This window comes from Malania oleifera, chromosome 11, assembly GCF_029873635.1.
Source record: "Malania oleifera isolate guangnan ecotype guangnan chromosome 11, ASM2987363v1, whole genome shotgun sequence".
NCBI lineage: Eukaryota > Viridiplantae > Streptophyta > Magnoliopsida > Santalales > Ximeniaceae > Malania > Malania oleifera.
The window spans coordinates 8,312,386-8,336,691 of record NC_080427.1 but is presented as its reverse complement, the minus strand read 5'-3'; the positions used below and the strand labels follow the sequence as shown (position 1 = coordinate 8,336,691).

Below are 24,306 nucleotides of genomic sequence, written 5' to 3'. Positions count from 1 at the left end.
CATCCAGAATATGCACTGATTGCACCTTCACATTAGATATTGATTTTAGAAAAGTGAGCTAGAGTTTTCTCTTGGTATTTAATCCATAAATCTGCTTTGGGAAATCTCTTGGTCTTGTGAGTCTTGCATTCTTGTTGCAAGATTCAAGAACTTGTATTGTGATATTGCCAAATATTTTCTGACAAGCTTAATTTCGAAATCTCCTATACTTGATACTTTAAATTTGCTCTAGAGATATTTGATTGTGTTCTTAAGATCTTTAAGGTTGTTCTTGTGATTAATATATAGTGTGTGACTCAAAAATTTATTCACAACACTCTCACATATTAACTGTTATAGTTGCTTATTATTAAGAGTTGGCATATAGACTTCACTAAGCTTGTACATTCCTATCATATTGAAGTGTAATTTGTTGTATTGTGCATATTGGTACATATTTGCTTTTTGGAGAAGTATTGAAATTGTACAAGAAAATTTATATTTGATTATCTGTTGTATTCCAGGCGTGACCTAAGGGGGTGTTAATCTAACCCATAAGGATTGATTGCAAAGGTAGAGGTCAGCCCTTGTAATTTGACCTGGTGTTGTATACGGTGCTGCTCTACCCATTAAGTGAGTTTTAGTGGAGTCCTTGGACTTGCGAGTTAAGGCAGGGATGTATATTGGCCGAACCCCGATAACATATCGTGTGTCTACTTTTAATTTCCAACACTTTATATTCCTTCACAAGTATGTTATATTTGATATATTGTGAATGTTGTGTATGATTTAATTTCCACATATTATTTTTATCTTCACAATTGGTATATGCTTAGAAAGACCCTAGGTTGTGTATTACTGATATCTGGTTTAACTTAGGAAGAAATTTTAAAATTCCAATTCACCCCCCCTCCTCGAGAATACACCATTTCTAACAATTGATAAATCAGGATTTAAACTTTGGTACACAAGAAAAGAAAAACATAAGAATGGAGTCGGAATTATTATAGACAAAAACTTAAAAGATGGCGTTGCTGATATAAATAGAGTAGGGGATAGAATTATAAAAATTAAGATGGAATTAGGAAAAGAGATAATAAATATCATTAGCACTTATGCTCCTCAAGTCAGTTTAACAGAAAATCTTAAGAGACAATTTTGGAAAGATATGGATAGTATTATACCAGACATACTAGGAACTGAGAAAATATTTATAAGACGAGATCCGAATGGACACATTGGAAGGGATAATAAAAATTATAAGAGGATACATAGAGAATATGGATATGGAGACAAAAATGAGCCTGAGGAAGTGATCTTAGACTTCGCTTTGCCATATGATTTTAGTATAATGAATATTTTCTTAAGAAGAGAGAAGAACACTTAATAACCTTTAAAAGTGGACAAAATAGAAGTCAAATAGTTTTTTTTTTTTTTAACTAAGAGGGTAGATCGTTTATCATGCAAGGATTATAAAGTTATTCTAGGTGAAAGTCTAACCACGCAACATAGAGTCTTAGTGTTAGATATATATGTATTAAAAAATGGAAGATATAATGATAAAATAAACCAGTGTAAGAGAACTAGGTGGTGGAACCTAGAAGGAGAAAATATAATAAAATTTAAAGATAAAATGATTAAATATGGGGATTGGATTGTAGAGGATGTGATAGATACAAATACTATTTGGAATAGATTAGCTAGCTCTATTAAAAAGATAGCAAAAAAGATTTTAGATGAATCAAGAGTAAGATTCAAAAAAAGCCATAAAGACAAAAATAATTTGGTATAAAACGTGACAAAAATTTAGAAACAAGGATAACTTTGAAAAGTATAAAAATGCAAGAAAAGATGCAAAAAAGGCCATTAGTGAAGATAAATACGGATCAGTTTATAATTTGTATAATAGATTAGATACAAAAGAAGGGGAAAGATATATATTTAAACTTGCTAAAGGTAAAGAAAGGAAAAGTAAGGACTTAGGAAATGTAAAATGTATAAAAAGTGAGGATGATATTGACTTGGTTAAGGGTGAATATATTAAAAAAAATGGCGAGCTTACTTTAGTAAGTTGTTTAATGAAAACCAAATAGAAGGCTTAAACTTAGAATTGTCAAATGATGAAAAGACTAAAAATATGAGATTTATTTGCAAAATTAGAATTAACAAAGTTAAGTTTGCACTAAAAAGGATGAAAAATGGGAATGCTATGGGACCAGATAACATCCCAATTGAAGTTTGGAAATACTTAGGTGATAACAGAATTATATGGTTAACTAATTTATTTAAAACAATTATAAAAACCAAGAAAATTTCACATGAATGTAGAAAAAACACTTGAATACCTATATACAAAATTAAAGGAGATATTCAAAATTGTAATAACTATCATGGAATTAAATTTATGAGTTATAGGATGAAACTATGGGAAAGGGTAGTTGAACAAAGATTAGAACTAAAAATGAAGGTATCAATAAATCAATTTGGTTTTATGTCTGGGAGATCTATCAAAGAAGTTATATATCTTTTAAGAAGATTAATGAAAAATTTTAGGAAAAAGAAGAGGAACTTGCATATGATATTTATAGACCTTGAGAAAGCATATGATATGATACATAAGAAAGTTCTATGGTGGGTTTTAGAAAAAAAGGGTGTATGTAGTAGGTGACTCACTCTAAAAATGAGCAGTTTGAAAACTATCCCAAGTATAGGAGTTTATTCGTATAATAATTAGCCCAAGGATCGGATTGTCTCTTCAGGGAATGTAGTTTAATTCAAAATTTTGAGTAAAAAGGTTACTGAACATAGTTCAAATTCAGTTTCCTAAGATTTTTGAGATTTTGTGACGAAATTAAAACAACGTGAAATTTAATTAATGAACCTAACACGCACTAAATTAATGACAAGAAACAGGACAGACACAATGAAATAGATGATGAAAAAATTAAATACCAAACACAATCCTACGTTTAATCATTCAAGTAAGAAATAAATCTCACGTTTGAAACTTCGAACAAAAAGCCTAAAGATGATAATTTTACTATGTAACTGAAGCATTCAACCTTAAACATCTTCAATCAACCACCAACGCAACCAAAACTAAATTTTTAATACAATTAAGAACATAACAAAACACAAATTAAAAACTGAACTTTAATAATAACCAAAGATAAATTAAAAATTATAAGACTTAAATTAAAACACAACTCAAATTGGCAAGATTTACTTAAACAATTATTTAAAAGAAAAGAGAGAATGAGAGAGAAAGAGAGAAAAGAGAGACAAGCCCAACAATGACTAAAAAAAGTGAACTTTAACAATATAATTAACCCAACAAGTATTCAAAGTCCAATAAACCTTAAGTAAAACAAAACTAAACTGACAATGACAAGAACTTAAAGAGTATTTAAAATGCCAAAAAGAGAAAAAAGAGAGAGAGAGAGAGAGAAGAGAGATAGAGAGAGAGAGAGAGAGAGAGAGAGAGAGAGAGAGAGAGAGAGAGAGGCTGCAGGGTGTAAGGGAGAGAGAGTTGCAGAGAGTGGGCATGTCGAAGCTGCTGTGTGGCTAGAGCTGGTACAGGGTGAAGGTGGTCGATTGGAGTTGTGGTGGCTGCTGGAGAAGAATAGAGATAGAGAGACCTGAGAGCTGAGACAACGCTGGAGACGAACACCAGAGAAGACGAGACAAAGAGACAAGAAAGAGACCTGCTGCTACCACCTTCCCCAAATGCTACTGCGGCGCTAAAAAAAAATATAAAAGAAGAAGACCCCCCAAAAAAAAAACTTTTAAAACCCCCTACCCAGCAACCCTAAAGTTGCCCCCCTTTTTATTGAAGACCAGCGCATGCCCTTCACGAATGCTTCACTTGGGTTTGCTGCACGGGTGGGTCACATCAACCCACTAAGCCTCTCCTCTTTTTATTTTTCTTCTTTCGTTGAAGCCCTCCAGGCCTCTTCATGCTCATGGACTTGCTTCACACATGGCTTCATGTGTATGAAGCCTATCCGCTACCACACACACACATGCACACGACCACTATATATTTATATTTTTTTTCTTTTGCATGGCTTTAATTTTCTTGCATTCACGTGCATGGATTTTTCACAGCTTCCTTCCACACACATACACACACGGCCACTCAGACACGAATTTGATCACGCGGCCTCATTCAAGTTGCACGCATGCCTCTTCACTTCACGCATGGTTCATACATGCATGGTTCATCCACGTACACGACCCATTGCAACAGTTTCTCATTTGCATTACATGACACAGGTTCATGTGCACGGAGCCCACGTACATTTTAATTTCAATTTTAATTTTCAAAAATTATCCTACAATAATTAAATACCAAAAATCCGTAAATTATCGAATAAAACCCAAATATTATAAATGGAGCTCAATGTTAAAATATGGGACATAATCAGACATTTAATTAAAATTATAGTCTTTAATGCATGAATTTAAACGCCTAATTACGCAACTTTAATGCGTAATCACACCCCCTAACTAACGTTTTGCTAGTCTCTAGCAAATAACGTGAATGCAATCCAAGGAGATACCCACAAACACCAATTTCAGTGAATATTAAATGAATGCACATGCAACACAAATATACCATTTCCTATACAGGTTTATCACCAAATTACATACTAGCTCTTTCATACACTATTCGTGCAACTCCGAAGCAAGTCACTCATGCAAGTTTCATCATTGTATAACCATTAAGAATATTATTTTCACATAGATTCAACCAGCAACTACAATTCAGAGTTAATGTAACCATATAAATTCGAGTATAAATAGGCAAAATCTAGAAGCATATGTAATGTGTATGACTCATTACACCTAGAATAGCAGTGGACACCTACAGAATAGTCGTTTTGACTCAGCCTAGCTGGTACACCCTCCAAAACACTCAAAAAGGATGGGTTCACTCGTCATATGTGAGGAGGAGTGTCATGATTAAACATCCCACATATTGTAAGGAACAAACTCTAAATGTATGGAGTAGACTAGTTTGAAAAGGATCCAACCTATTTGTGAGGTGTCGGGTCCTTCACCATAGCATCTTCTCGCATACTCGCTATATCCAACCAAGACCACCCTAGATTAACTTATTCACAAACCAGACATGAATAATTCTGAGGCATTAAGCGATTGAAGAGTCTTCATATGTGGAGAACATGTGTCGTGTCCTTAACTTTTTATTGTAGTTTTGTGGAGCAGGTATTAATCTTTCACCCCATTCTAGTGCATTTCTATTTCTTTTTTTCTTTTTTTTTTTTTCTGCTCATTCTTCAATTTTTTTCTTTTCATGGTCAATTAGGACAATCATTACATTTCTTTTTTTGTCTTCATACCACCCATGTGAATTAAGCTCGAGCAGTAGTCCATGAATTAAGTCTATTTCTAGGGGTGGCTCAGCTTTCACATCTTGAGTAGGCTACAAGACCTAGGTTTCTATCTCCCCACTGGATGTCACCTCTAGGCTAGCAAGTCAAAAACCGAGACTAGTGTACAGAGAATATCCAAAAAAAAAAAAAGGGAAAGTTGAGTTTCATGAACTTTGAGTTGACGTCAAAAACTCAAAAAGAACAATAAATGGCTCAACAGTACCTCACAAGGTGTCAAAGTCACCATAGATGCTCTCTTGGTGCTCACAAGGAACCCTAAGTGCTACAAGTTACCTAAACGTGTATTTTCAGTCTCATGAGATACCATGTAAATACAAGAGTTTATATAGGCAGATTAACACGAATGAACTACTAACTATATAATACAGCCTAGCGTCTTTCTATGTTATTCCAAATGCGCCAATAAATATATTTAAATCATGCACATCATTCATACCTTAACATGCATGTGCGGTAAATATAAAGTGCAGAAATATAAACAAGGCGCACGATATATTATCAGGGTTCGGCCAACTATGCCTATGTCCCCACCTCTAATTTGCAAGCCCGAGGTTTCCACTAAAGGCTAACTTAACGGGTGGAGTAGCACTGATTACAATCAGGTCAATTCAAGGGGCTGACCTCAACCAACACGCCTTAACAGAACGGTGCACCTAACTTTCCTAACTGGGTTTAAGCTAATCCGGAACTATTTACCAGGGCTAGTCTCCCTCTTCAAACCCGTGCCTGGAATACAACATATTTGTTCACAATGAAATGGTACAATGATTATGCTTTCATGTAAAGCAGATGTGTACCCAATCTACGCAATCACATACACCACCAAATGATATAATAAAGTAAGCTCAATGTGGTTTTAGATGTCTACTCTCAAATATATATTTGCAATTGATGTAATTAGTGCGTGAGAGTGCAAATAATATGATCTTTGTATCACAAAATATGTTCAATCTAAATGCTCAAACAAAGATATCAACAATACTTTAGATATCTCAACGAGTAGATTTTCTCAATGTGTAAAGCTCAAGAAATATATATATATATATATATATATATTTGGTTTGCAAAAAGGGTTTAATCTTTGTATTTAAAAAATGATATAACTCAATGAATATTGCAACAAAAATTTTCACCACATAAACAAATATCTCTTCAAAGATTTCTCAAGATAAAATGCACTAGATATTTGAAAATGATTTGAAAGGATTTTTGCAGTCAAAATCAAATAACAACTTCTCAAGATATTGCAATGACAATGCAATACTCATAAGCTCAAGTGAAGTCTTTTTAGGATAGACTTATCAATGAAGTCCCCTAAGAGCACTTGAGGTTTTGCTCTCAAATAAAATAATGTCAAACAAGCACAATCTTGAGAGAACAAACCTTATGGAACAACAACACTCAAATCACACTTACAAAGATATTTGAGTAATAAGATCTGGAAAGAATAAGTGTTGGAGGCTCAAAAATAAGTATTATAGATTTTGGAGTTTCAAAGAGTTTCTTCTAACCAAGATTGCTAATCCTTTACTAATTATTCCAAATGAGGGGTATATATAGATTTCCCCCTAATTATAACCCTTAAGAACACAAATGGAATTATTATAAAAATTTTAATATTATTTAATTAAATTAACCCCGTTAAAAAAATGTTAATCGCGGTAAATTTTTTGGGCAACCCGAAAGCACCGGTCGACCTAGACGAGTTCGGTTGACCGAGTTGCTTGAAGTTCGGTCGACCGGGCATTAAATGAACTATAAGTTCGGTCGATCGAACTTGTAAGTCCAAGGGCAATTTTTCCCTTTTTTGCACGGTTCGGTCGACCGAGAACATTTTGGACTATCTCGGTCGGTCGACTAGACCATTAACTTCCCACACGCAGGAACTTGGTCAACCAGGGTGTTGATATGTAATTTATACTCGGTCAATCAGAAGATCAATTAAGTTGACTCCTAGGGAGTTTGGTCAACCGGGTTCAAATGAACTAAGTGAGTTCGGTTGATCGGACTGCGATTAACCTGTTAACCTGGTCCTAGTTTAGTCAACTGGGGGCATTTTGTATATAGGAGTATGGTCGACCGAACATGTAATTTTCATACATTTCGGTTCTTTTCAATTTGTGCAAACACCCTAATTAAATGACCAAACATATAAATGCATGAGTGTGTGTCCTAGGATCATTTCTAGTTCCTTTTTAGTTAAGAGCTTACTCATCACATCATGCAGGTGATGCATGCAATTATTACAAGTCAAGCCCTATTTACTATTACATACCCTTTAGATAATAATAAAATGAAATACAACATATGTATTGGGTCTTCAAATTCAATCTTGTTCTATCATTATGATCTGCCAATTAGAATACTTGCACATTACCTCAAATAGCCATCAAATACAACAGGTATTTGTCATTATCAAAATCGGGCGAGACCAATAAGGTCAAGGGTAAATACATAATAAAACAAGGATAAAAAAGGTAAATGAGGATCTAAAATCATGCATTTTAGGGACTCATTAGGTATCACTCATACATGAATCCAAGCTTTTGATCTTTATTGAAAAACCTTTTCAAGCACTTTGCAAATTCTTTGTTCATCTTTCAAGTGCTTACCTTCTAGTTATTCCTTTAGCTTTGTAGACACCCTAATTTTTACCAAGTCAATTCAATTTTAAAACAGGGGTCCTAGATCAAATTTTGAAGGTAGGGGTTGCTCATCCTTAACTATCATCATTAACTGTTTGTGCCTACGTTCTCGTGGATGAGATCACAATTGAACCATGCCCCTAAGTATCCTTAACTTGATTTTTCAAAATCACTTTAAGTATGGCTATAAATTTTTGAACTCATTGCATTGGCAAAATTGATTGATCGAATTCTTAATTTATATCATGCTCCTAGATGTCTGTTGCTTCAAAATCAAAAGCTAAAGTTTAATTAGTGGAAAGTCATTTGTGTGGGCAAAATTTGTAGATTAATTGAAAATCGTTCAAGCCCTGTTTATTTCCATACATAAATATGTAATAGCGTGGACATGCATTGAACTAACATGTTTTATTGAAGAGAGGGCACTTGCCTTGGATATGGGATATAGGGAGATTCTACAAAATACTGCACTACATAAGGAGTTGCACATAAATACAGTACAACCCAGGAAAGGGAAATGCAGAGTATAGTAGAAATACATACAGAAAAATTTTGCAAATAACAAAAGCAAATACAGGGAGATACAAAATACAGAATAATACAAATGGAATACAAGAAAATCTAAAAAATAGAAACATAAGCAAAGTCCTCAACAACAGCTCGCAACATATCCCAAGGCCCCTGCTCACCTGAAATGGAAGAAGCAACAAAGTCAATTTGTTAACTGAAATTCAAAATAAAGTCAAATTCAAAGTAAAATTTCATTTGCGCAAGGAAGAGAATGACAGTTGTTAAGATTATTCCCTGCCAGGCTTTCTATTAGAATAACACTATGTTAGAGGGGAGCCTATGAGAATCACTTGAGCGCCAAAACTCTACCCCCGCACAGTGCAAAGTGAGGGGAAAACATTAGAGGAAAGCTTTACTCAAAAAAATTGAGAGAGCATTAGGGGAAGGCTTTGTAAATATTGAGATAGAATTAGAGAAAGCTCTACAAAATTGAGAGCATTAGAGAAAGCTTTGCTTTCCTTATTCCAATTTAATGCTAAACTGTACGAAATTGTGAATGCATGTACTCATGTCCAAGCTTTAGGTTCAGACTTGAACCTGAGCTGACCACTAGCTTACCCCCCCCCCCCAAAAGGGCACTGAAACTTGAACTTGAACTAACCCACTTGACCTGAACAAAGATTTGAACACCCCCAAACCAACTCCCCAAGCATTGATTGAACTTGAACCATATCCCCTATGAACCAACCTCAATCTGAATCGAACTCGAACCTCAATCTAAACCAAACCCGAGCCTCAACTCGAACTGGACCCTTAGACTGAAGCCTAACCTTCCTTCTAATTCACCCGAGACCCAGGCCCATGTTTCATTTCAAAAAACCCGAGGCCCAATTTAATTTTAAAACCACAAGTTCGTATTAGTAAAAAAAATGACCCTAGACTCGTTTCAAAATTAACCCAAGGCTTGTTTTAAAAAAACTAATAACCTTCGGCCTATTTCAAAATTAAACTAAGGCCTATTTTAGAAAATTAACCCTTAGCCCATTTAAAAAAAATAACCCAAGGCCTGTTTTAGAAAATTAACCCTGGGCCCATTTCAAGTTAACCCAAGGCCCATTTAAAAAATTAACCCTTGACCTATTTTAAAACAATTAATCCTAGGTCTGTTTCAAAATTAACCCAAGGTCCATTTAAAAAATTAACCCTGGGCCCATTTTAAAAAAATTTAACCTTGGGCCCGTTTCAAAATTAATCCAAGGTTCGTTTTAAAACAAAAAAAAAAAAAAACCCATGCCTGTTTCAAAATTAACCCAAGGCCCATTTTTTTGAAAAAAAAAAAAAAAAAACAACCACTAGGCACATTTTGAAAGCAAGCTGAGGCCCAAACATGTCAAAATCCACCCAATTTTACTTGAGTTAACACAACCTAGGAGTTTGACTAGTGCAAGTCAACCCTAGGATGATCAACTGGGTTAAGACGAGGTAACTCGTCTTCAACCCCACCCTGAAACCAAACCCTAACCCTATAAAAAAAAAAAGTAAAAAAAAAAAAAAAAAAATAGGGAGGGAAAGAACACTTATCCTTTTCCTTTGCATTTGACCTGATCAGACATCACCTAGGTCTCGGGATCAAACTTCAAATTGAAAACCTAAGGTTTCAGGGATCGCAGAGAGTAGGGGGCTTCATGGGTTTAAGAGCAATTGAAGAAGGATCCTAAGAGAGATGATAGATTAAGAGAGTTGCAGAATTGAGATCTAGGATTTTCGGTGGGATTTTGTTGGCGAGAGGAATTTGAGAAGAGATGCTTGAAAGAGAGAAAGAGAGGTAAGGAGTTAAGGCTTCAAGGATTGAAGATCTGAACCTAGGCTCAGATCATTCAAGTGAGGAGAGTAGCAGGTTAACAAGATGGAGAAACTGAGGGTTTTGAGAGCAAAGAAGAAGTTGTAGAAGATTAGGGTTTTGGGGGTTTCAGAGGAAAGTTGAGAGAAAGAGAGATGAATGAGGGAAAGGGGGAAGCTTTGAAAGAAGACTAGGGTTTTCGGATCTCAGAGAAAAGGGAGAGGAGTGAGAGGAGAGGATGAGTTTCAGATGGTATCTGAGAAGAGGTGGAAGAAGATTTTGGGTTTCAAATTTGAGTTTTCAGAGAAGAGAGAAGGTAAATGGGAGAGGGAGAGAGAGAGAGAGATGAAATTTTTTTTTTGTATGTCTGACCTTTAGAACCATAGCGAGCCGACACGTGGAGCAACATTTTCTGTTCATAAAAGTGGCTACGCAGCCAGATCTTGGTCATCGGCACTATGTTTCTTCAGAATGGACATGATAAGGCCACGTCATCAATTCACTCCTTACCACTTGATGACCATGTGATCTGTGTTATGTTGCGATAGTTATGATCAAGCGGAGACGACAATCTAGGATGCTTCCTATTCCACCACTTAGCCAACAACACGTGGTTTATTCATGTCCACACATGCATAGCATCACAAGGCTCTCCTTATGCCGTTCAATCGCTGCTTCCTCAAGAATACACGGTGTTGGCTCTATAAGTCTAATCCGGTTTTGATAATGACAAATCACTTGGTATTTGATCTGTGCATTGAGATTGTGAACAGGAACAATATTTAGCATACACGGAAAGATAATAAGTCATGGAAACCATGAAGATTAAAGCATACACAACTTAGCACAATCCATGGAATTAAAAGAGTTGGAGAATGAAGATGCAAGAAGCAAGTTCAAGATCATCATGGGAATGGGTATTTAGAACCGAATGTACTCACATCTTTCATATGATTTAATTTGAGACTCAAATTATACCCTAAATTGACTTTAGGACTCATGCATCTCATGAACATCATTAGGCGATTCATGGACTTAGAGATATTTTTAAAACCCTAAAAAATGTTTTATAAAAGATCCAAGAAAGAGAGCAAAATAGATTTTTCAAACTAAAGGGAGAAAATCCAGGAATTGGTCAGTTCAGAAGACTGAACTCCACGTTCAGTCATCTGAAGATTGAACTGCAAAAGACCGAAGCTAAGTTCAATCGTCTGAAGAATTTCTTCTAAAGACCGAAGATTAAGTTCAGTCATCTGAAAAATTTATGGTGAAACATAGGACCCGACAGAAGCACCTCAGAAGCCTGAACTCAGACTTTAGTCATTTGAACCCGACACTTTAGAAGACTGAACCCCAACATCAGTTGTCTGACCCTGTGTCTAGGTTAATTTTTCGAAGCTTTAAGGAACTTCAGTCGTCTGAACTTTAACCCTCAGTCATCTAAACATGGTGGAAAGTTTAAAAATTTAATTTTTAATGAGAGAACACAAGTTAATGTTTGATCCAATGGCTAAGATTCATTCTAAGGGCAAGGTACCTATATAATCAACATCTAAACCCTAGTGCCCCAATGAGAAGAGAAGAGAATAAACCTTTGGCATACGATTGAAGAGATTGCACATTTAGCACAACTTTGAACACATTGCTAAAACTTTTGCCTGGGATTTCAAAGTTCTTACATCGAATCTGAGCTAAGGCTATCTTGATTTTCAAAATACAATCTAACAATCATTGTGCACTCATTTTGGTATTGAGGTTTGGTAAATCGATCTGCACATTAATATTTATTCTCATAATGTTTTTCATCTAAACTGATTTGCTTGGTGATATATATTTTTCAAAGAACTTTTCATCTCAAAATACATTATTGAATAATAACTGAGTGATTGATCTTGAGTGTGCATAGTTATAGATTATTTAGATAAGATCACTACTTAAAAAAAATTTTCGTCATTAGTTAAACGGTTTTGATTTAAGTGTGTATTCAGTTAAAAGGCTCTATATTTTAGATATCTTAAAACAAGTTGACAAAATATCCTTAGTGTTCATAACTATATATTTATTGAGGGATATTTTTTGGAAAACATTATATTCAACTTTTGATATTTGGAAATCATATTTTATATATATGTTTGTATGTATATATATTTGCATATTACAAAGATCATTTTGTGATTGAATATTTGAAAGAAAGCTTTTTTATTTTGATCAATATAATATTCAAGACAAAGCTTTTGATAAGTTCACATTTGATATTCGTGCATTTTTGCAAAGTGAACTAGAACCCTAATTTTCTCCAAAGCTTTTACTTATATCATTACGTGGGAGATTAAAAAAAAAAGAAAATTGGTTGAAGCATTTCATTCATATAACGATTGTATCATTTCATACATACTGAGCTTCAAGTTTCATCATATGTATATGCGATAGGTTTCAATTGTACTCACTATCTTGTTAGAAGCGAATCTTGAGTTGTTTTGTAGATTGGAAATTATATTGTAATCACTGTTCTAGTTGTGAAGCGGGTGTGGAGGAAGTTGTGCTTCTTGTAAGTGAGGACGTAGGTCGGGTTGGCTGAACCTCGTAAAATCGTGTTTGCCTTCTCTCTTCCCTTATCCTTTTATTTTTCGCACTGCATTTCATTACTTATATTTCATATGTGTATGTTTGAATAACCTCACATGCACTTAATTGGGTAAAAAGAATTCATTGATAAAATAAATTTATATCAGCCTCAAACTCCTGCATTTAATTTGATAAGCATAGAAATCGTGATTAAGTGGTAATTAATATGAAAGATTTTAAAACTACCCAATTCACCCTCCTCTTGGGATTACACCTAAATTAACACACAGATCAAAGCCATGTCATCCATCCGAGGTGCCCATTCCCCACCACTCGATCTAAACCTCTCCGCACAGTTAAGATCTTGCCATGTCAGCAATCCGGACACGCCAAACCCCCACCGTTGGATCCCAGTTTTCCAAAGACGTCTATGGTTAAGCCACATTGCCAATCCCATTCACGTGTGCTCACCCATTCAGATACCGACGCGTGGCACGCCCAACCTCCACATCTTTCCACGGTGCGTGGCTCCCCCATAGTCATCCAATTTGTGCATCCTCGTAGTAGACATGATTGGGCCACGTCCTCGATCAGGTTCGTTTTGGACCATCCACCCAAGAAGAAACATATGGCCTAGCTCCTGACTTGAACCGGTTCCCTATTGAATCGGTTGTTCTCCCTAAATCGGTTTCAAATCGGTATTCTTATTTTTGTTATTTATTTTCTGCATTATATTACTTATTTGACTTTAAATTTAGGAAAACATAACAAAAATAAACTCAAGAAAATCACAAAAAATTTAGAAAAATTATATGAAAATTCTAAAAAAAAAAATTGACTTAATTGTCATTATTTACCTTAAATTAATTTTTGTATCATATTATTTAATTTTTAAAAATTTTGAAAAACGGTGAAAAATCACAAAAAATTAGAAAATAAAATATTTTTAAGATCAAGAAAATCATTTTGCAATCTTTATATCTCGAATGAGTCCAAAAATCTCCCAAAAAAATTTGAAAAAAATACTATTTGCTATTTTGAAAAAATTCTATAAAATTTGTGAACATATTTCGGAAGCTATTTTTGGTAAAGTACTTTCTCGATTTTCTTTCCTATGATTTTAAAGAAAGGGTATGAGCTTTTTAAGCTTCATGTACCCTACTTTTGATGGAATTATTACTTAATATACTAGAAAATATAAAATCTCGTGTGCTTCGGTGATGGTTCACAAATTTTCCAAAGGAGTAGTATAAAAGGCTTTTCGAATTTAATTTGGGATAATTTTCAAATTAATTAGGTACCGTTTGTAGAATGGGTGTGTAGGGGCTGTGAGAACCTTCCCCTTGCATAACCGAACTCCCAATCCCTGCTTTGGTAACGTAGATCGATTCTACCCTTAATTGGGTAGTAATCAAGTGTTCTAACCATACTCCAAAAAGTTAGTTACGACTCCACCTTCCATTTTTCATGAAAATTAAAAACACCTTTTTATTTTGCCCACCCTGAGGCACCTTTCACTCCTAGGGACGTCGCGATAAGCTTCATTCATAATCATTTGAGAGTGCATTGGTGTGGTATTTTTCATTGTACTTATCCGCTCAATTTAGGAGCTTTCATTTACATTAATCTTTACTGATTCTACATCGTAAAGGCATCTTTGCCTATTGAACGAGAGAGGCATCTCCACCTAGTGAAGGAGGGATTGTAAAGGAATCTCCGCCTAAGTGAATGAGAGAGGCATCTATGCCTATTAAAGGAGAGAGGCATCTACGCCTATTGAATGAGGGATTGTAAAGGCATCTCCGCCTACTGAATGAGAGAAGCATCTTCGCCTACTGAAGGAGAGAGGCTTCTCTGCCTTCTGAAGGAGTGTTTAGTGGAATCCTCAAGAGGGTTACTTGAGGCAACGACGTAGGCAAGGATAGCCGAACCTTGTAAAAACACGGTTTTATTCTCTCTTCCCTTAACTCTTTTATTTCTTCATATTTGCATTCATACATACTTATTGTGATTATTAATAGCCTTTGCATATTTAGTATACTTGTTTAATTGTTTAAGTGTTAGCTTAACTTTCTTAAATATCCAATTCACCCCCTCTTGGATTACACCTCAACTCATAGGTTCTAGTGTCTAACTTAACCCGGGCTGGCAGCACCACATCTGAACTTTGATTTAAACTGTTTCATAACAATTCTGCTAGGCTTCAAAATATGATTGGACTTCAAACTCTTTCTCATTGTATACCACCGTTGGAGCTACCATGAAGTAATCTGGGGCTATCTTAGAATTTTGGCAATGTAGTGATGGGCTTAACATGTATGCAAATGAATATGAGATGAATGATTAAGACATACACTCAATTATAGCATAAGTTTATATTAGTCATGAAGAAGGATGAAGATTCTGTCCCAACCCTAGGTAGATGACTTACTTAAGGTTTATTTATTTATTTATTTAAATGAGACTCTATCTTAAGGGAGGGAGACCTATGGACAAGTATGTGTGGTTAAGCTCTATTCCCTAATGACAATAGACTCCTAGCATGTCCCCTATCCTCACCCAATGGGCTTGGACAAAATTCAAACTGAGCGAAGTGGTTCACGCGCCCCCAATGACCTTATCTCATAAGAGCTAATGGTATCGTGCTCGTTTCTATCCTTAAAGGGTGAAGCCTGGGTAGAAGGCCCATGAAAGTGTGTGTGAGTTCATATACTTAGCCTATTCCCGCAAATCCCATATATCATTCATCTTTACACATGCTTGCTCAAACATATATACAATCTAATATTCACAATTATATAAACAATATTCACACAATAAGATGGAATAATTAAATGTTTTATTAAAATCACATTTGGGATAATTTACAATTAATTAATGGCTTGACTCTCTATTGTCCCCAGTGAAGTCCCAAGCTATTATGATGTCTCGGAAGGAGTCTAGGGAGGCGAGGGAATAAAATATATGATTTTTGAAAATTTTAAAATTTGGAGTCGCCACTAACTTATTTTTTCTTCATGCAATTAAAATACTTAATTACTACTTATTTAATTTGTCTCTAGACTAAACCTAGGCCAATGAACCAGTAGTCTTGGTCTACGTATACATCAGAAATTCGATTATGTGAGGGGAAGGTGTTGGCCTTACTAGGTTTGATACTCCTTTTTTATGCTAACAAACAAGTAGGATTTAACATGTTTTAGTTGAGTGTTGTATTTTCTCAGGAATTCATATTGAAGGTACTCATGTAGCATGAATCAATAACTAATAGCATGGATCAAAGTCTGAAGACCATAAGAGCATGATGATTAAAGTAGAACAACATGAGAGCTCAAAGTTCAGAATATTCTACGAGATCAGAGATTAGCAACAAAGAAAGTTCAGAACAAAGGAGAATTTTTGAGAAATTAGGACAAGTCTTTGTAAGTACTTTAAGTTTATTCAAGTATGAAGTTTTCATTTGAAGCTCATTAAACAAAAAGACTTAGAGATCATAAGAAAATAACTTGGAACATGTTTTCGAAGTTAAAACAAATTTATATTCCAAGTAAAAATGAGAGAGAAATCAAAAAGTGACTAAGAAATAAATTTGTTCAATTGACAGACGACTGTGTGGTTATAGGCAGACGACTGGCTAAATTAAAGACTTAAAGTTGAAACACAGAAACCTTACAGACGACTTTCAAGGCTCCCACAAACGACTGTCAATGAAAGATGAGAAGTCTGTGAAAGTTTCACCAGACAACTGTCCACCTTATATATTACTAAAAGGCTCAAAATTTCACATGGACAGATGACTGTCACCTTATATCCTGATGATAGATGACTGCCACTCAAAGGACAAACGACTGCCACCTTTCTGCCTATGAATCTTACCGTTATAATTAATGGACAGACGACTATCAGGACTTCACAGTCGTCTGCCTCACGGAAATTTTCTATTTTCCAACGGATATAATTTTTGAAATTCAAAAATTTGGAAACTCAAATAAGTTTATTTTATGGAAATAAGTTTGTGTATCCTTTGGGGAACAAGCAAAAAGGTTTTATACATCTATAAATACCCCCAAGACTCATTGAATTAAACACCTAGATTATTAATAGCTTACAATCTGCTGTCATACTCTTTCTCACTTTGAACTTCTGAAAGTGCCTCACACTGCTCTCATCCTTGCTCGAAATTAAGAAGATCTTGCTGAATCTCACTGTGTTTGATCATTGAGTTGCTAATTCTTTCATTGAAAGATATTCAGTGATAAAATTCTAAGAGCTTCATTCTGAAAATTCATATTCTAAATTTACTGAAGTGCATTAGTATTTTAAACTTGTACTAATCAACTCTTTGAGGAGCAAGTTTTTGTACGTGTTGTTTCTCTATCATTGTAACAGGGCTTGTTGACGATTTGAGTATTGAATCGTTGGACCAAACAAGGGGAGATTGTTTGGAGAAGGCGGGCTCTAGCCTTACTTGAGGAGTGCTTGTAATTGTTTTTGTTCCAGCTGATAAAGGAATGGTAATAGTGAATCCTTTGGTGGTTTGGCCAAGGGCGAGGACGTAGGCTGTGTTAAAGTCGAACCTTGTAAAAATCCTTGTGTTCTTCTATCTTTACTCTATTTTTTATTCTTTATTTTTCAAGGATATAATCTGCGTGGTTGTTTTTTTAATTTTAATCCTGAATGTTTGGTTGTTGAATAGACCGGAAGGTAATTCATTTTGGATAAATCAGCATTGATTGCGGAAATCAAAAGGGACTATGTTTGTTGATTATCCTTGACCTATTAATCCGAAAGTTTATTTAAAAATTGAACATTGGGAAGAAGAATACTTGTGATACAGGGCTTATTTTGAGAACAACAAATTTTCACATATATTGCTACTTAAAATTGAGAGTTTGATCTTGTTGTGATTGATTGTGATTGTTTCTAAAATTTGAAACTTAATAGAACTAATTCTAAAGAATTTTTTTTTTTTAAACCAATTCACCCCCCCTCTTGGGAAGCTATTCCTAATTTCAGAAGATATTCACACCCACTACACACTCATTCTACGAACAGTACCTAATTAATTAAGAATGATCCCTAAATTGAATTCAATAACCTTTAATTTACTCATTTTAAAAATTAAAGGAAAAAAATAAATGGATAAATGTGATAGAAAATTAGAAAATTCAGATGTGACTTAAGAATGTCTAATAAGTTTTCCAAAAGAGGGGATCTTATTTGAAAACTCCCCTCCCCCCAGAACCAATAGAGGTGTGGTCTAAAAATACCTCATTACATTTTTAAAATCATAGGGACACAACTTCCTCAAAATCAAGAAAATATATTTTAAAAATATTCCCAAATTTTTCAAAATTTTGTAGAAATTTTTCAGAGTACTTTTGACATTTTTTCAAAATTTCTGGGATTTTTCAAAGAGGTTTCTTTTTTTCTTTTTCTTTTTTGAGTCAAAATGACTCAAAATATTTTTTTTTTGGAAAGTTTTTCTATTTTTTTTGTGATTTTCCTACCATTTTTATTAATTTTAAAATTTAGTAAATAAAATAAATAAATAAAATATATATCAAATCGGTTTGAACCGAGTCAACTAGTTTAAGGGGCACGTGTCAGCTCAAGATGAGGACAGGTGACCACACACACACACACACAGATATATATATATATATATAGTTTTTTGGAAAGTGGGGTGACGTCAGCACATGTCACCTGCTGGATGGATCTGATTAATTAACCAAGATTGCTAACGTGGTACGACCTAGACGGTCCAGAGAAAACATAAATAAGACAGTCCTAGATGGGCCACGTCGCCCATAGCTACTTGGTTCTTATTTCACCATGTGTCACCATGCGATGATGACATGTGGCACATTACTTTCACATATAAAAGCCTTTTTTTTTTTTTTTTCTCATTTTTCCTCTCCTCTCTCTCTTTTATTTTTGAACCCTCTCCTCTCTCTCATTTCTTTCCTCGCAAGCCTGAACCTCCATTTATAAACTTGCAATTTGGGCCCCTCGTCTTCTCCTTCTCATTCTTCTTCTTCTTCTTCTTCTTGTTATCAGTTCTCTCTTCTATTCCCTCTCTCAGATTCGTGATCTTTCTCTTTCTCCCCCATCTATTTTCCCTTTCAGATTCACGGGTTCTCTCTCTCTCTCTCTTCTATTCCCTCTCTCAGATTCGTGATCTTTCTCTTTCTCCCTCATCTATTTTCCCTTTCAGATTCATGGGCTCTCTCTCTCTCTCTCTCTCTCTCTCTCTCTCTCTCTCTCTCTCTCTCTCTCTCTCTCTCTCTCTCTCTCTTCCCTTTCTTATATTTTGCAATTTCTTTTCTCACATCTAATGAATTTTGATTTCTTGCAAGTCTGAAACCAACGGGGAAAACAATGAAATGAAGGGTTTTTCAATCACTCAGATAAGTCTCCCTACCCTATTATTTTCCTTGATTTATCATGCTTTGGTTGTTTGGGTTTGCGTTTGGGGATGATCGGGAGAGTTGACTCAATGAACCCAGTGAGACTAAGTTGAATCACAATGAATCAACTCACTTTGTGGGTTTGGGTTGAATCGCTGTGTAACTTACTGATTAAGTCGGTTTGGTTTTGAAATGTGGGTCTTCGACCTATTTTGGAAATTGAGGTTGTGTTTCAGAATAATTGGGCTTGATTTGGTTTTGAAATGTGGGCCCTGAATCTGTTTTGAAAATTTAGGCCAAGTTACAAAATGATTGGGCCTGGTTTGGTTTTGAAATGTGAGCCCTTGGCCCATTTTAAAAATTGGGGCTAAGTTACTAAATAATTGGGCTGGGTTTTTAAAAGTCTAGGCTTGAGCCCAATGATATATTTTTTTTAAACGAGCCCAAGAGTCTTGGGGTTATTTGGGAAGTGGGCCTGGGTCCCCCTTTTTTTAGGTAGGGCTTGAGTCTACTTTTTATGAAATGAGCCCAAAGGTTTTGTTAAAGAAAAGGGACTGAGGTTTTTGGTTTAAAATTTAAGCCAAGGGGTTTTTAGGTTAGTTGAGAAAATAGACCAGGTTTTTTTAAAAGGAAAGGGGTTGGAGGCCCCTTTATATATATATAATGGGAGGCTGGGTCCAAGGACCCAAGTTCAAGTGGACTTGGGTCATAGACGTTTGGATAACTTAACAGGTTGGGTACGTTTTAGTTAATGGGTCTAGTTCAAGTTAGTCAATGAGCCTATTTCAGGATAGTCAATAGATCTATTTTAGGTTAGTCAAGGGGTCAAGGTGGATTAGATCCATGAATTGGATCCAATTTGGAATGGATCATTGAATCGGGTCAATGGATCAAATCCTATATGCAACACATCCTATGCAAGAATTGAACACAGAAAGGCCCAATAATTTTACCACTTACCTCCAGTCTTTAAACTCCATCACCTTTGAGTTCCCTTTTGATACACAAACTCTTACCTCTAGGCTTTCTTTTGATCTGCTCCTCTGTCAGAACTCCTTTGGAATTCGGTGGATGGTCTTTGAATGCTTCTCTTTCTTTCACTGAGTTCTTAGTAATGAATTTTTCACAATAATTCGTACACTGTGTTTGATATGTGAATATTGCCAAATCACCATCACGGTAATTCTCATAGTGTATTTTTTATACTCTGGCTTGTCTCCCTATCTTTGTGAGGGCTCCTCCCTATTTATAGGGTTGGGGCCTCAAACTACACAGGACACATTTTAATCCTCATGGATCCTCTAATTAATTCATAGAATTATTCAAATCAAACCTTGTAGATTTTTTTTTTCCAAATTAATTCATAGAATCAAGGTATCATTCTTACATATTCTTTCCATAAAATTGATTTTGTGGGTGTTGCAAATTTTTCAATTTTTTTTTTCATTAATTCTCATGTATCATTAAAGTTTACTTTCCTTTATTTGCTTGATTTCCCTTTTGATTTTGGATGTAGGTATCCACGGAGATGTTGTGGGATATTCTCGCGTGCAAGAGCATTTTTTAGCCTCTGAATTTTTGTATTTTCATATTTTTATTTTCCCATTGTATAATATATTCCCTATATGATGTATTCCCTGTGTATGTATTCTCTGTATATGTATTTTAGTATGTTGATGCAATAAATACAAGAATTTAATTTTTTTCATTAATTACCTTGTGGGACCCAGGTGCAAAAAGGGATGATTTTGATTCTAAAAAAGAGGACTCAATCTTAGACAAACTGACTCAAAGAAAAGGATTGCGAAATAAAAAATGTAAAATAAAAGGACTTAATTAAAAGGACTATGAAACAAAAGGCTGTAAAATAAAAAGAAAAGGATTGTGAAATAAAAAATGTAAAATAAAAGGACTTAATTAAAAAGATTGTGAAACAAAGAGTTGTAAAATAAAAAGGACTCAACTTAAGGTTTGTAGGATAACATGACTCAATTAAATGAGTGTAAAATAAAAGGACTTAAGGGACTGTAAAATAAAAGGGTTTAGTTAAGGGACTATAAAATAAAAGGACTCAATTAAGGGACTGTCCAGGGACCTAGTTGAATGCGAATAACATAGAATGGTTAAAAATAACATTGAATTTAGAGAGACTAATTAAAATGCTATCCTAAAATTCCTAACAAAATAAAAAATGATTGAAACACTAAATTGACTCCTTTTTTGTACAAAATTGCAACAACCCCCATATGTTTTTTGAAAGACAAAAGAATAGATAAAGAGATCCTATTAAAAAAAGGCTCAAATAAAATTAGGGTTATAAGAGGGTTTGAAGCAGGGCCACGTGTTAGCTTGGGATGAGGACACGTGGTCATATGATATATATATATATATATTTCAAAACAGTGAGGTGACATCAACATGGCGTCACCCCTACCACGAGGCAGCCCCCAAAAGGCGTTGGCTAATGGAAGAGGATCCCTAACGTGGCATGATCTATCCGGAGAAAACACAAATCGGACAACTGAAATAAAACCACATCGCTCCTAAAACACCCAGACCAGAACGTGCCACGTGTCGCCCATCGGTGGTGACACGTGACCCACTAGCCCCACATATAAAAACTTTTTTTTTTCACTCTTCTCTCCCTCTCTCTTCTCCTCTCTCTCTCTCTCTCTCTCTCTCTCTCTCTCTCTCTCTCTCTCTCTCTCTCTCTCTCTCTCTCTCTCTTCTTCTTCTTCTTCTTCTTCTTCCCTCTCTACTCTGTAACCTTACCCCCACAAACATGCGATGCTTCTTCTTCTTCTTCTTCTTCTTCTTCTTTCTACCTTTCTTCTTTGCTTTCTTCTTTGATCTATTTCAACCCCTTTTATCTCCTCTTCTCCTTCTGTTTCTCTCCAATTATATATGTGATCCCCATTGTAGATCAGCAATGCCTCTTTTATTCCCCTGTATGCTTACTCCGTGTGTGGTGTTTCTAACCGCCCCTCCTATGACACTCTTCCTTTGATCCATGAGGGATCAGACCCTAAGGTTTATGGTTTTTCACTCCTTTCCCTTGAATATATTATATTGGTATCCTCTCACCCCCTTTCCCCCTTTTCATTTTTGTAGGTTACAAGTATTCGGCATGCGGAATCCTTCAAACAAGATCCGAAAGATGGGTTTTTCTTTCCCTTTACAAATTATGTTCTGAGTTTGAGCTTGGATCTGTGATTGTGTTATGGGTTGGAGTCTGACATATGTACCGAGCTAGCTAAGGTTTCGGGTGAGTCAACTCACTCGGAACCCAGTGAGTGGTGTGCGGGGTTGACACGGGCAAGTCACATAAACTCAGGAGAGCTTAGGGTTTTGAGCATGGGTCAAGTTTATTTTTAAACACGTGGGTCATCTTTGCTTTAAAAGTCTTGGGCTTTTGGTTTTTGAACTTGGGCTAGGTCTTTATTTTGAAACATGGGTCGAGTGGGTTTTTAAAATAGGTGCGCCGACTTCTTTTTAAAATAGGGGTTTTTGGGTTCTGAACTTGGGTCAGGCCTTTATTTTAAAACATGGGCAAGATTTTATCTTAAAATAAGTGGGCCAGCTTATTTTTAAAACAACTGGGCTAGTTTTGTTTTTAAAAGGCTGGGCTTATGGGTTCTAAACTTGGGTTGTGGGCTATTTTAAAACATGGGCCGGGTTTTATTTTTAAAACAAGTGGGCCGACTTATTTTTAAAGTTGGTGGGTTGCTTTTTCTTTTTTTTTTTAAAGGCTAAGGCTTATGGGTTATGAACTTGGGTCATACGTTGTTTAAAAACATGAGCTAGTTCTTATTATTTGACTGAGTTGGGAATGTTTTTGAAAAAGAACTTGGGCTATGTTTTTTGGTTTAGTTTGTGGGCCTCGGTGGTTTTAAAAATATGGGCGTCTTGAGATTGTTTCACCATTTGGGCTTTAGGGTTGGTTTACTGTTTGGACCACAAGGGTGGTTCTCAGTTGGGCATGCAGGGTTGGGTTTCTTTCACTATTTGGATCACAGGGCTAGTTCATTGTTTGAGGAACATGGTTATATTACTTTTTGGGCGTTGAGAGTTAGTGGCCTTTCTAAGGAAATTCATGGGAATTTGTGGTCTCACAGAGGAGACCAACATGCATGCATGAGAAAAAAGGCATCCTTCCTTTGACTGAGGGTACTTACGATATATGACAGTATAAAGGAAGGATAAGCCAATTGTAAACCTAACTTTGGGTCTTCTTATCCCTGCGTTCCTTCCTATTTGGGTGGCCTTCTGGGTTGCGGAGGGTCTCCAGGTTGCTAGGGGACTGGGCTATGCCTTTGGGTTGCAGGGAGCATTGGGATGTGTTAGCTTTCTATGTGACTAGGGCGAGCTTACCTTTTAATCTCTCTAGGGTTTTTGCCCAAGCCTGTCCCTTAACTCTTAATATTGTCTCTCTTTTCTTTTAGAGCTTTTCCTTGTGTATTCTGTCTATGAATTCGTGTGCTCCTCCTTCTGCAAGGGCCCCAATTTATAAGGTTGTCCTCAACTAATTTAGGCAATCTTCGGTCCTTTCCTTTTCCAGTGTTTTCCTTTTGAGAAAAACCCTTGCTTGTGCTTTCCTTCCTACAACAATTGATCCCTCTCTTTATGGAATTTGGCTAATTCTCCCTTTCTTTGAGTCACTAACCAAATATATAGGGGATACCTTCCACTATTCTTTAATTATTTGTAAGATTAACTACAATTTAATTTCCTTTGATGTTTGATCTATTTCTATTTGTGGATGCAGGTATCTTTCGAAGATGGGATCGAGATTGCTCTTGAAGAAGATATTATTAGGCTCCTCTATATATTTTCGCGTTTAATGTAGGTTTGGTTTAAATGTATTCCCCTGATTTATTTTATTATGATTTGTATTATTGTACGCCCGCTATGTACAATCAATATAAAGAAGAATTTCTCCA

General features: G+C 35.5%; 1 protein-coding gene across 1 annotated transcript in view; it reads left to right on the top strand.

Annotated features, from left to right (window-relative positions):
* Positions 1 to 24,212, top strand: part of LOC131167394 (uncharacterized) — a 25,224-nt gene extending 1,012 nt beyond the window's left edge. Inside the window, exon 3 of the mRNA XM_058126203.1 lies at positions 24,132 to 24,212. Coding sequence (XP_057982186.1) covers positions 24,132 to 24,212 — 81 coding nt within the window. The remainder of the gene's footprint in view (positions 1 to 24,131) is intronic.
* The last annotated feature ends 94 nt before the right edge of the window (positions 24,213 to 24,306 follow it).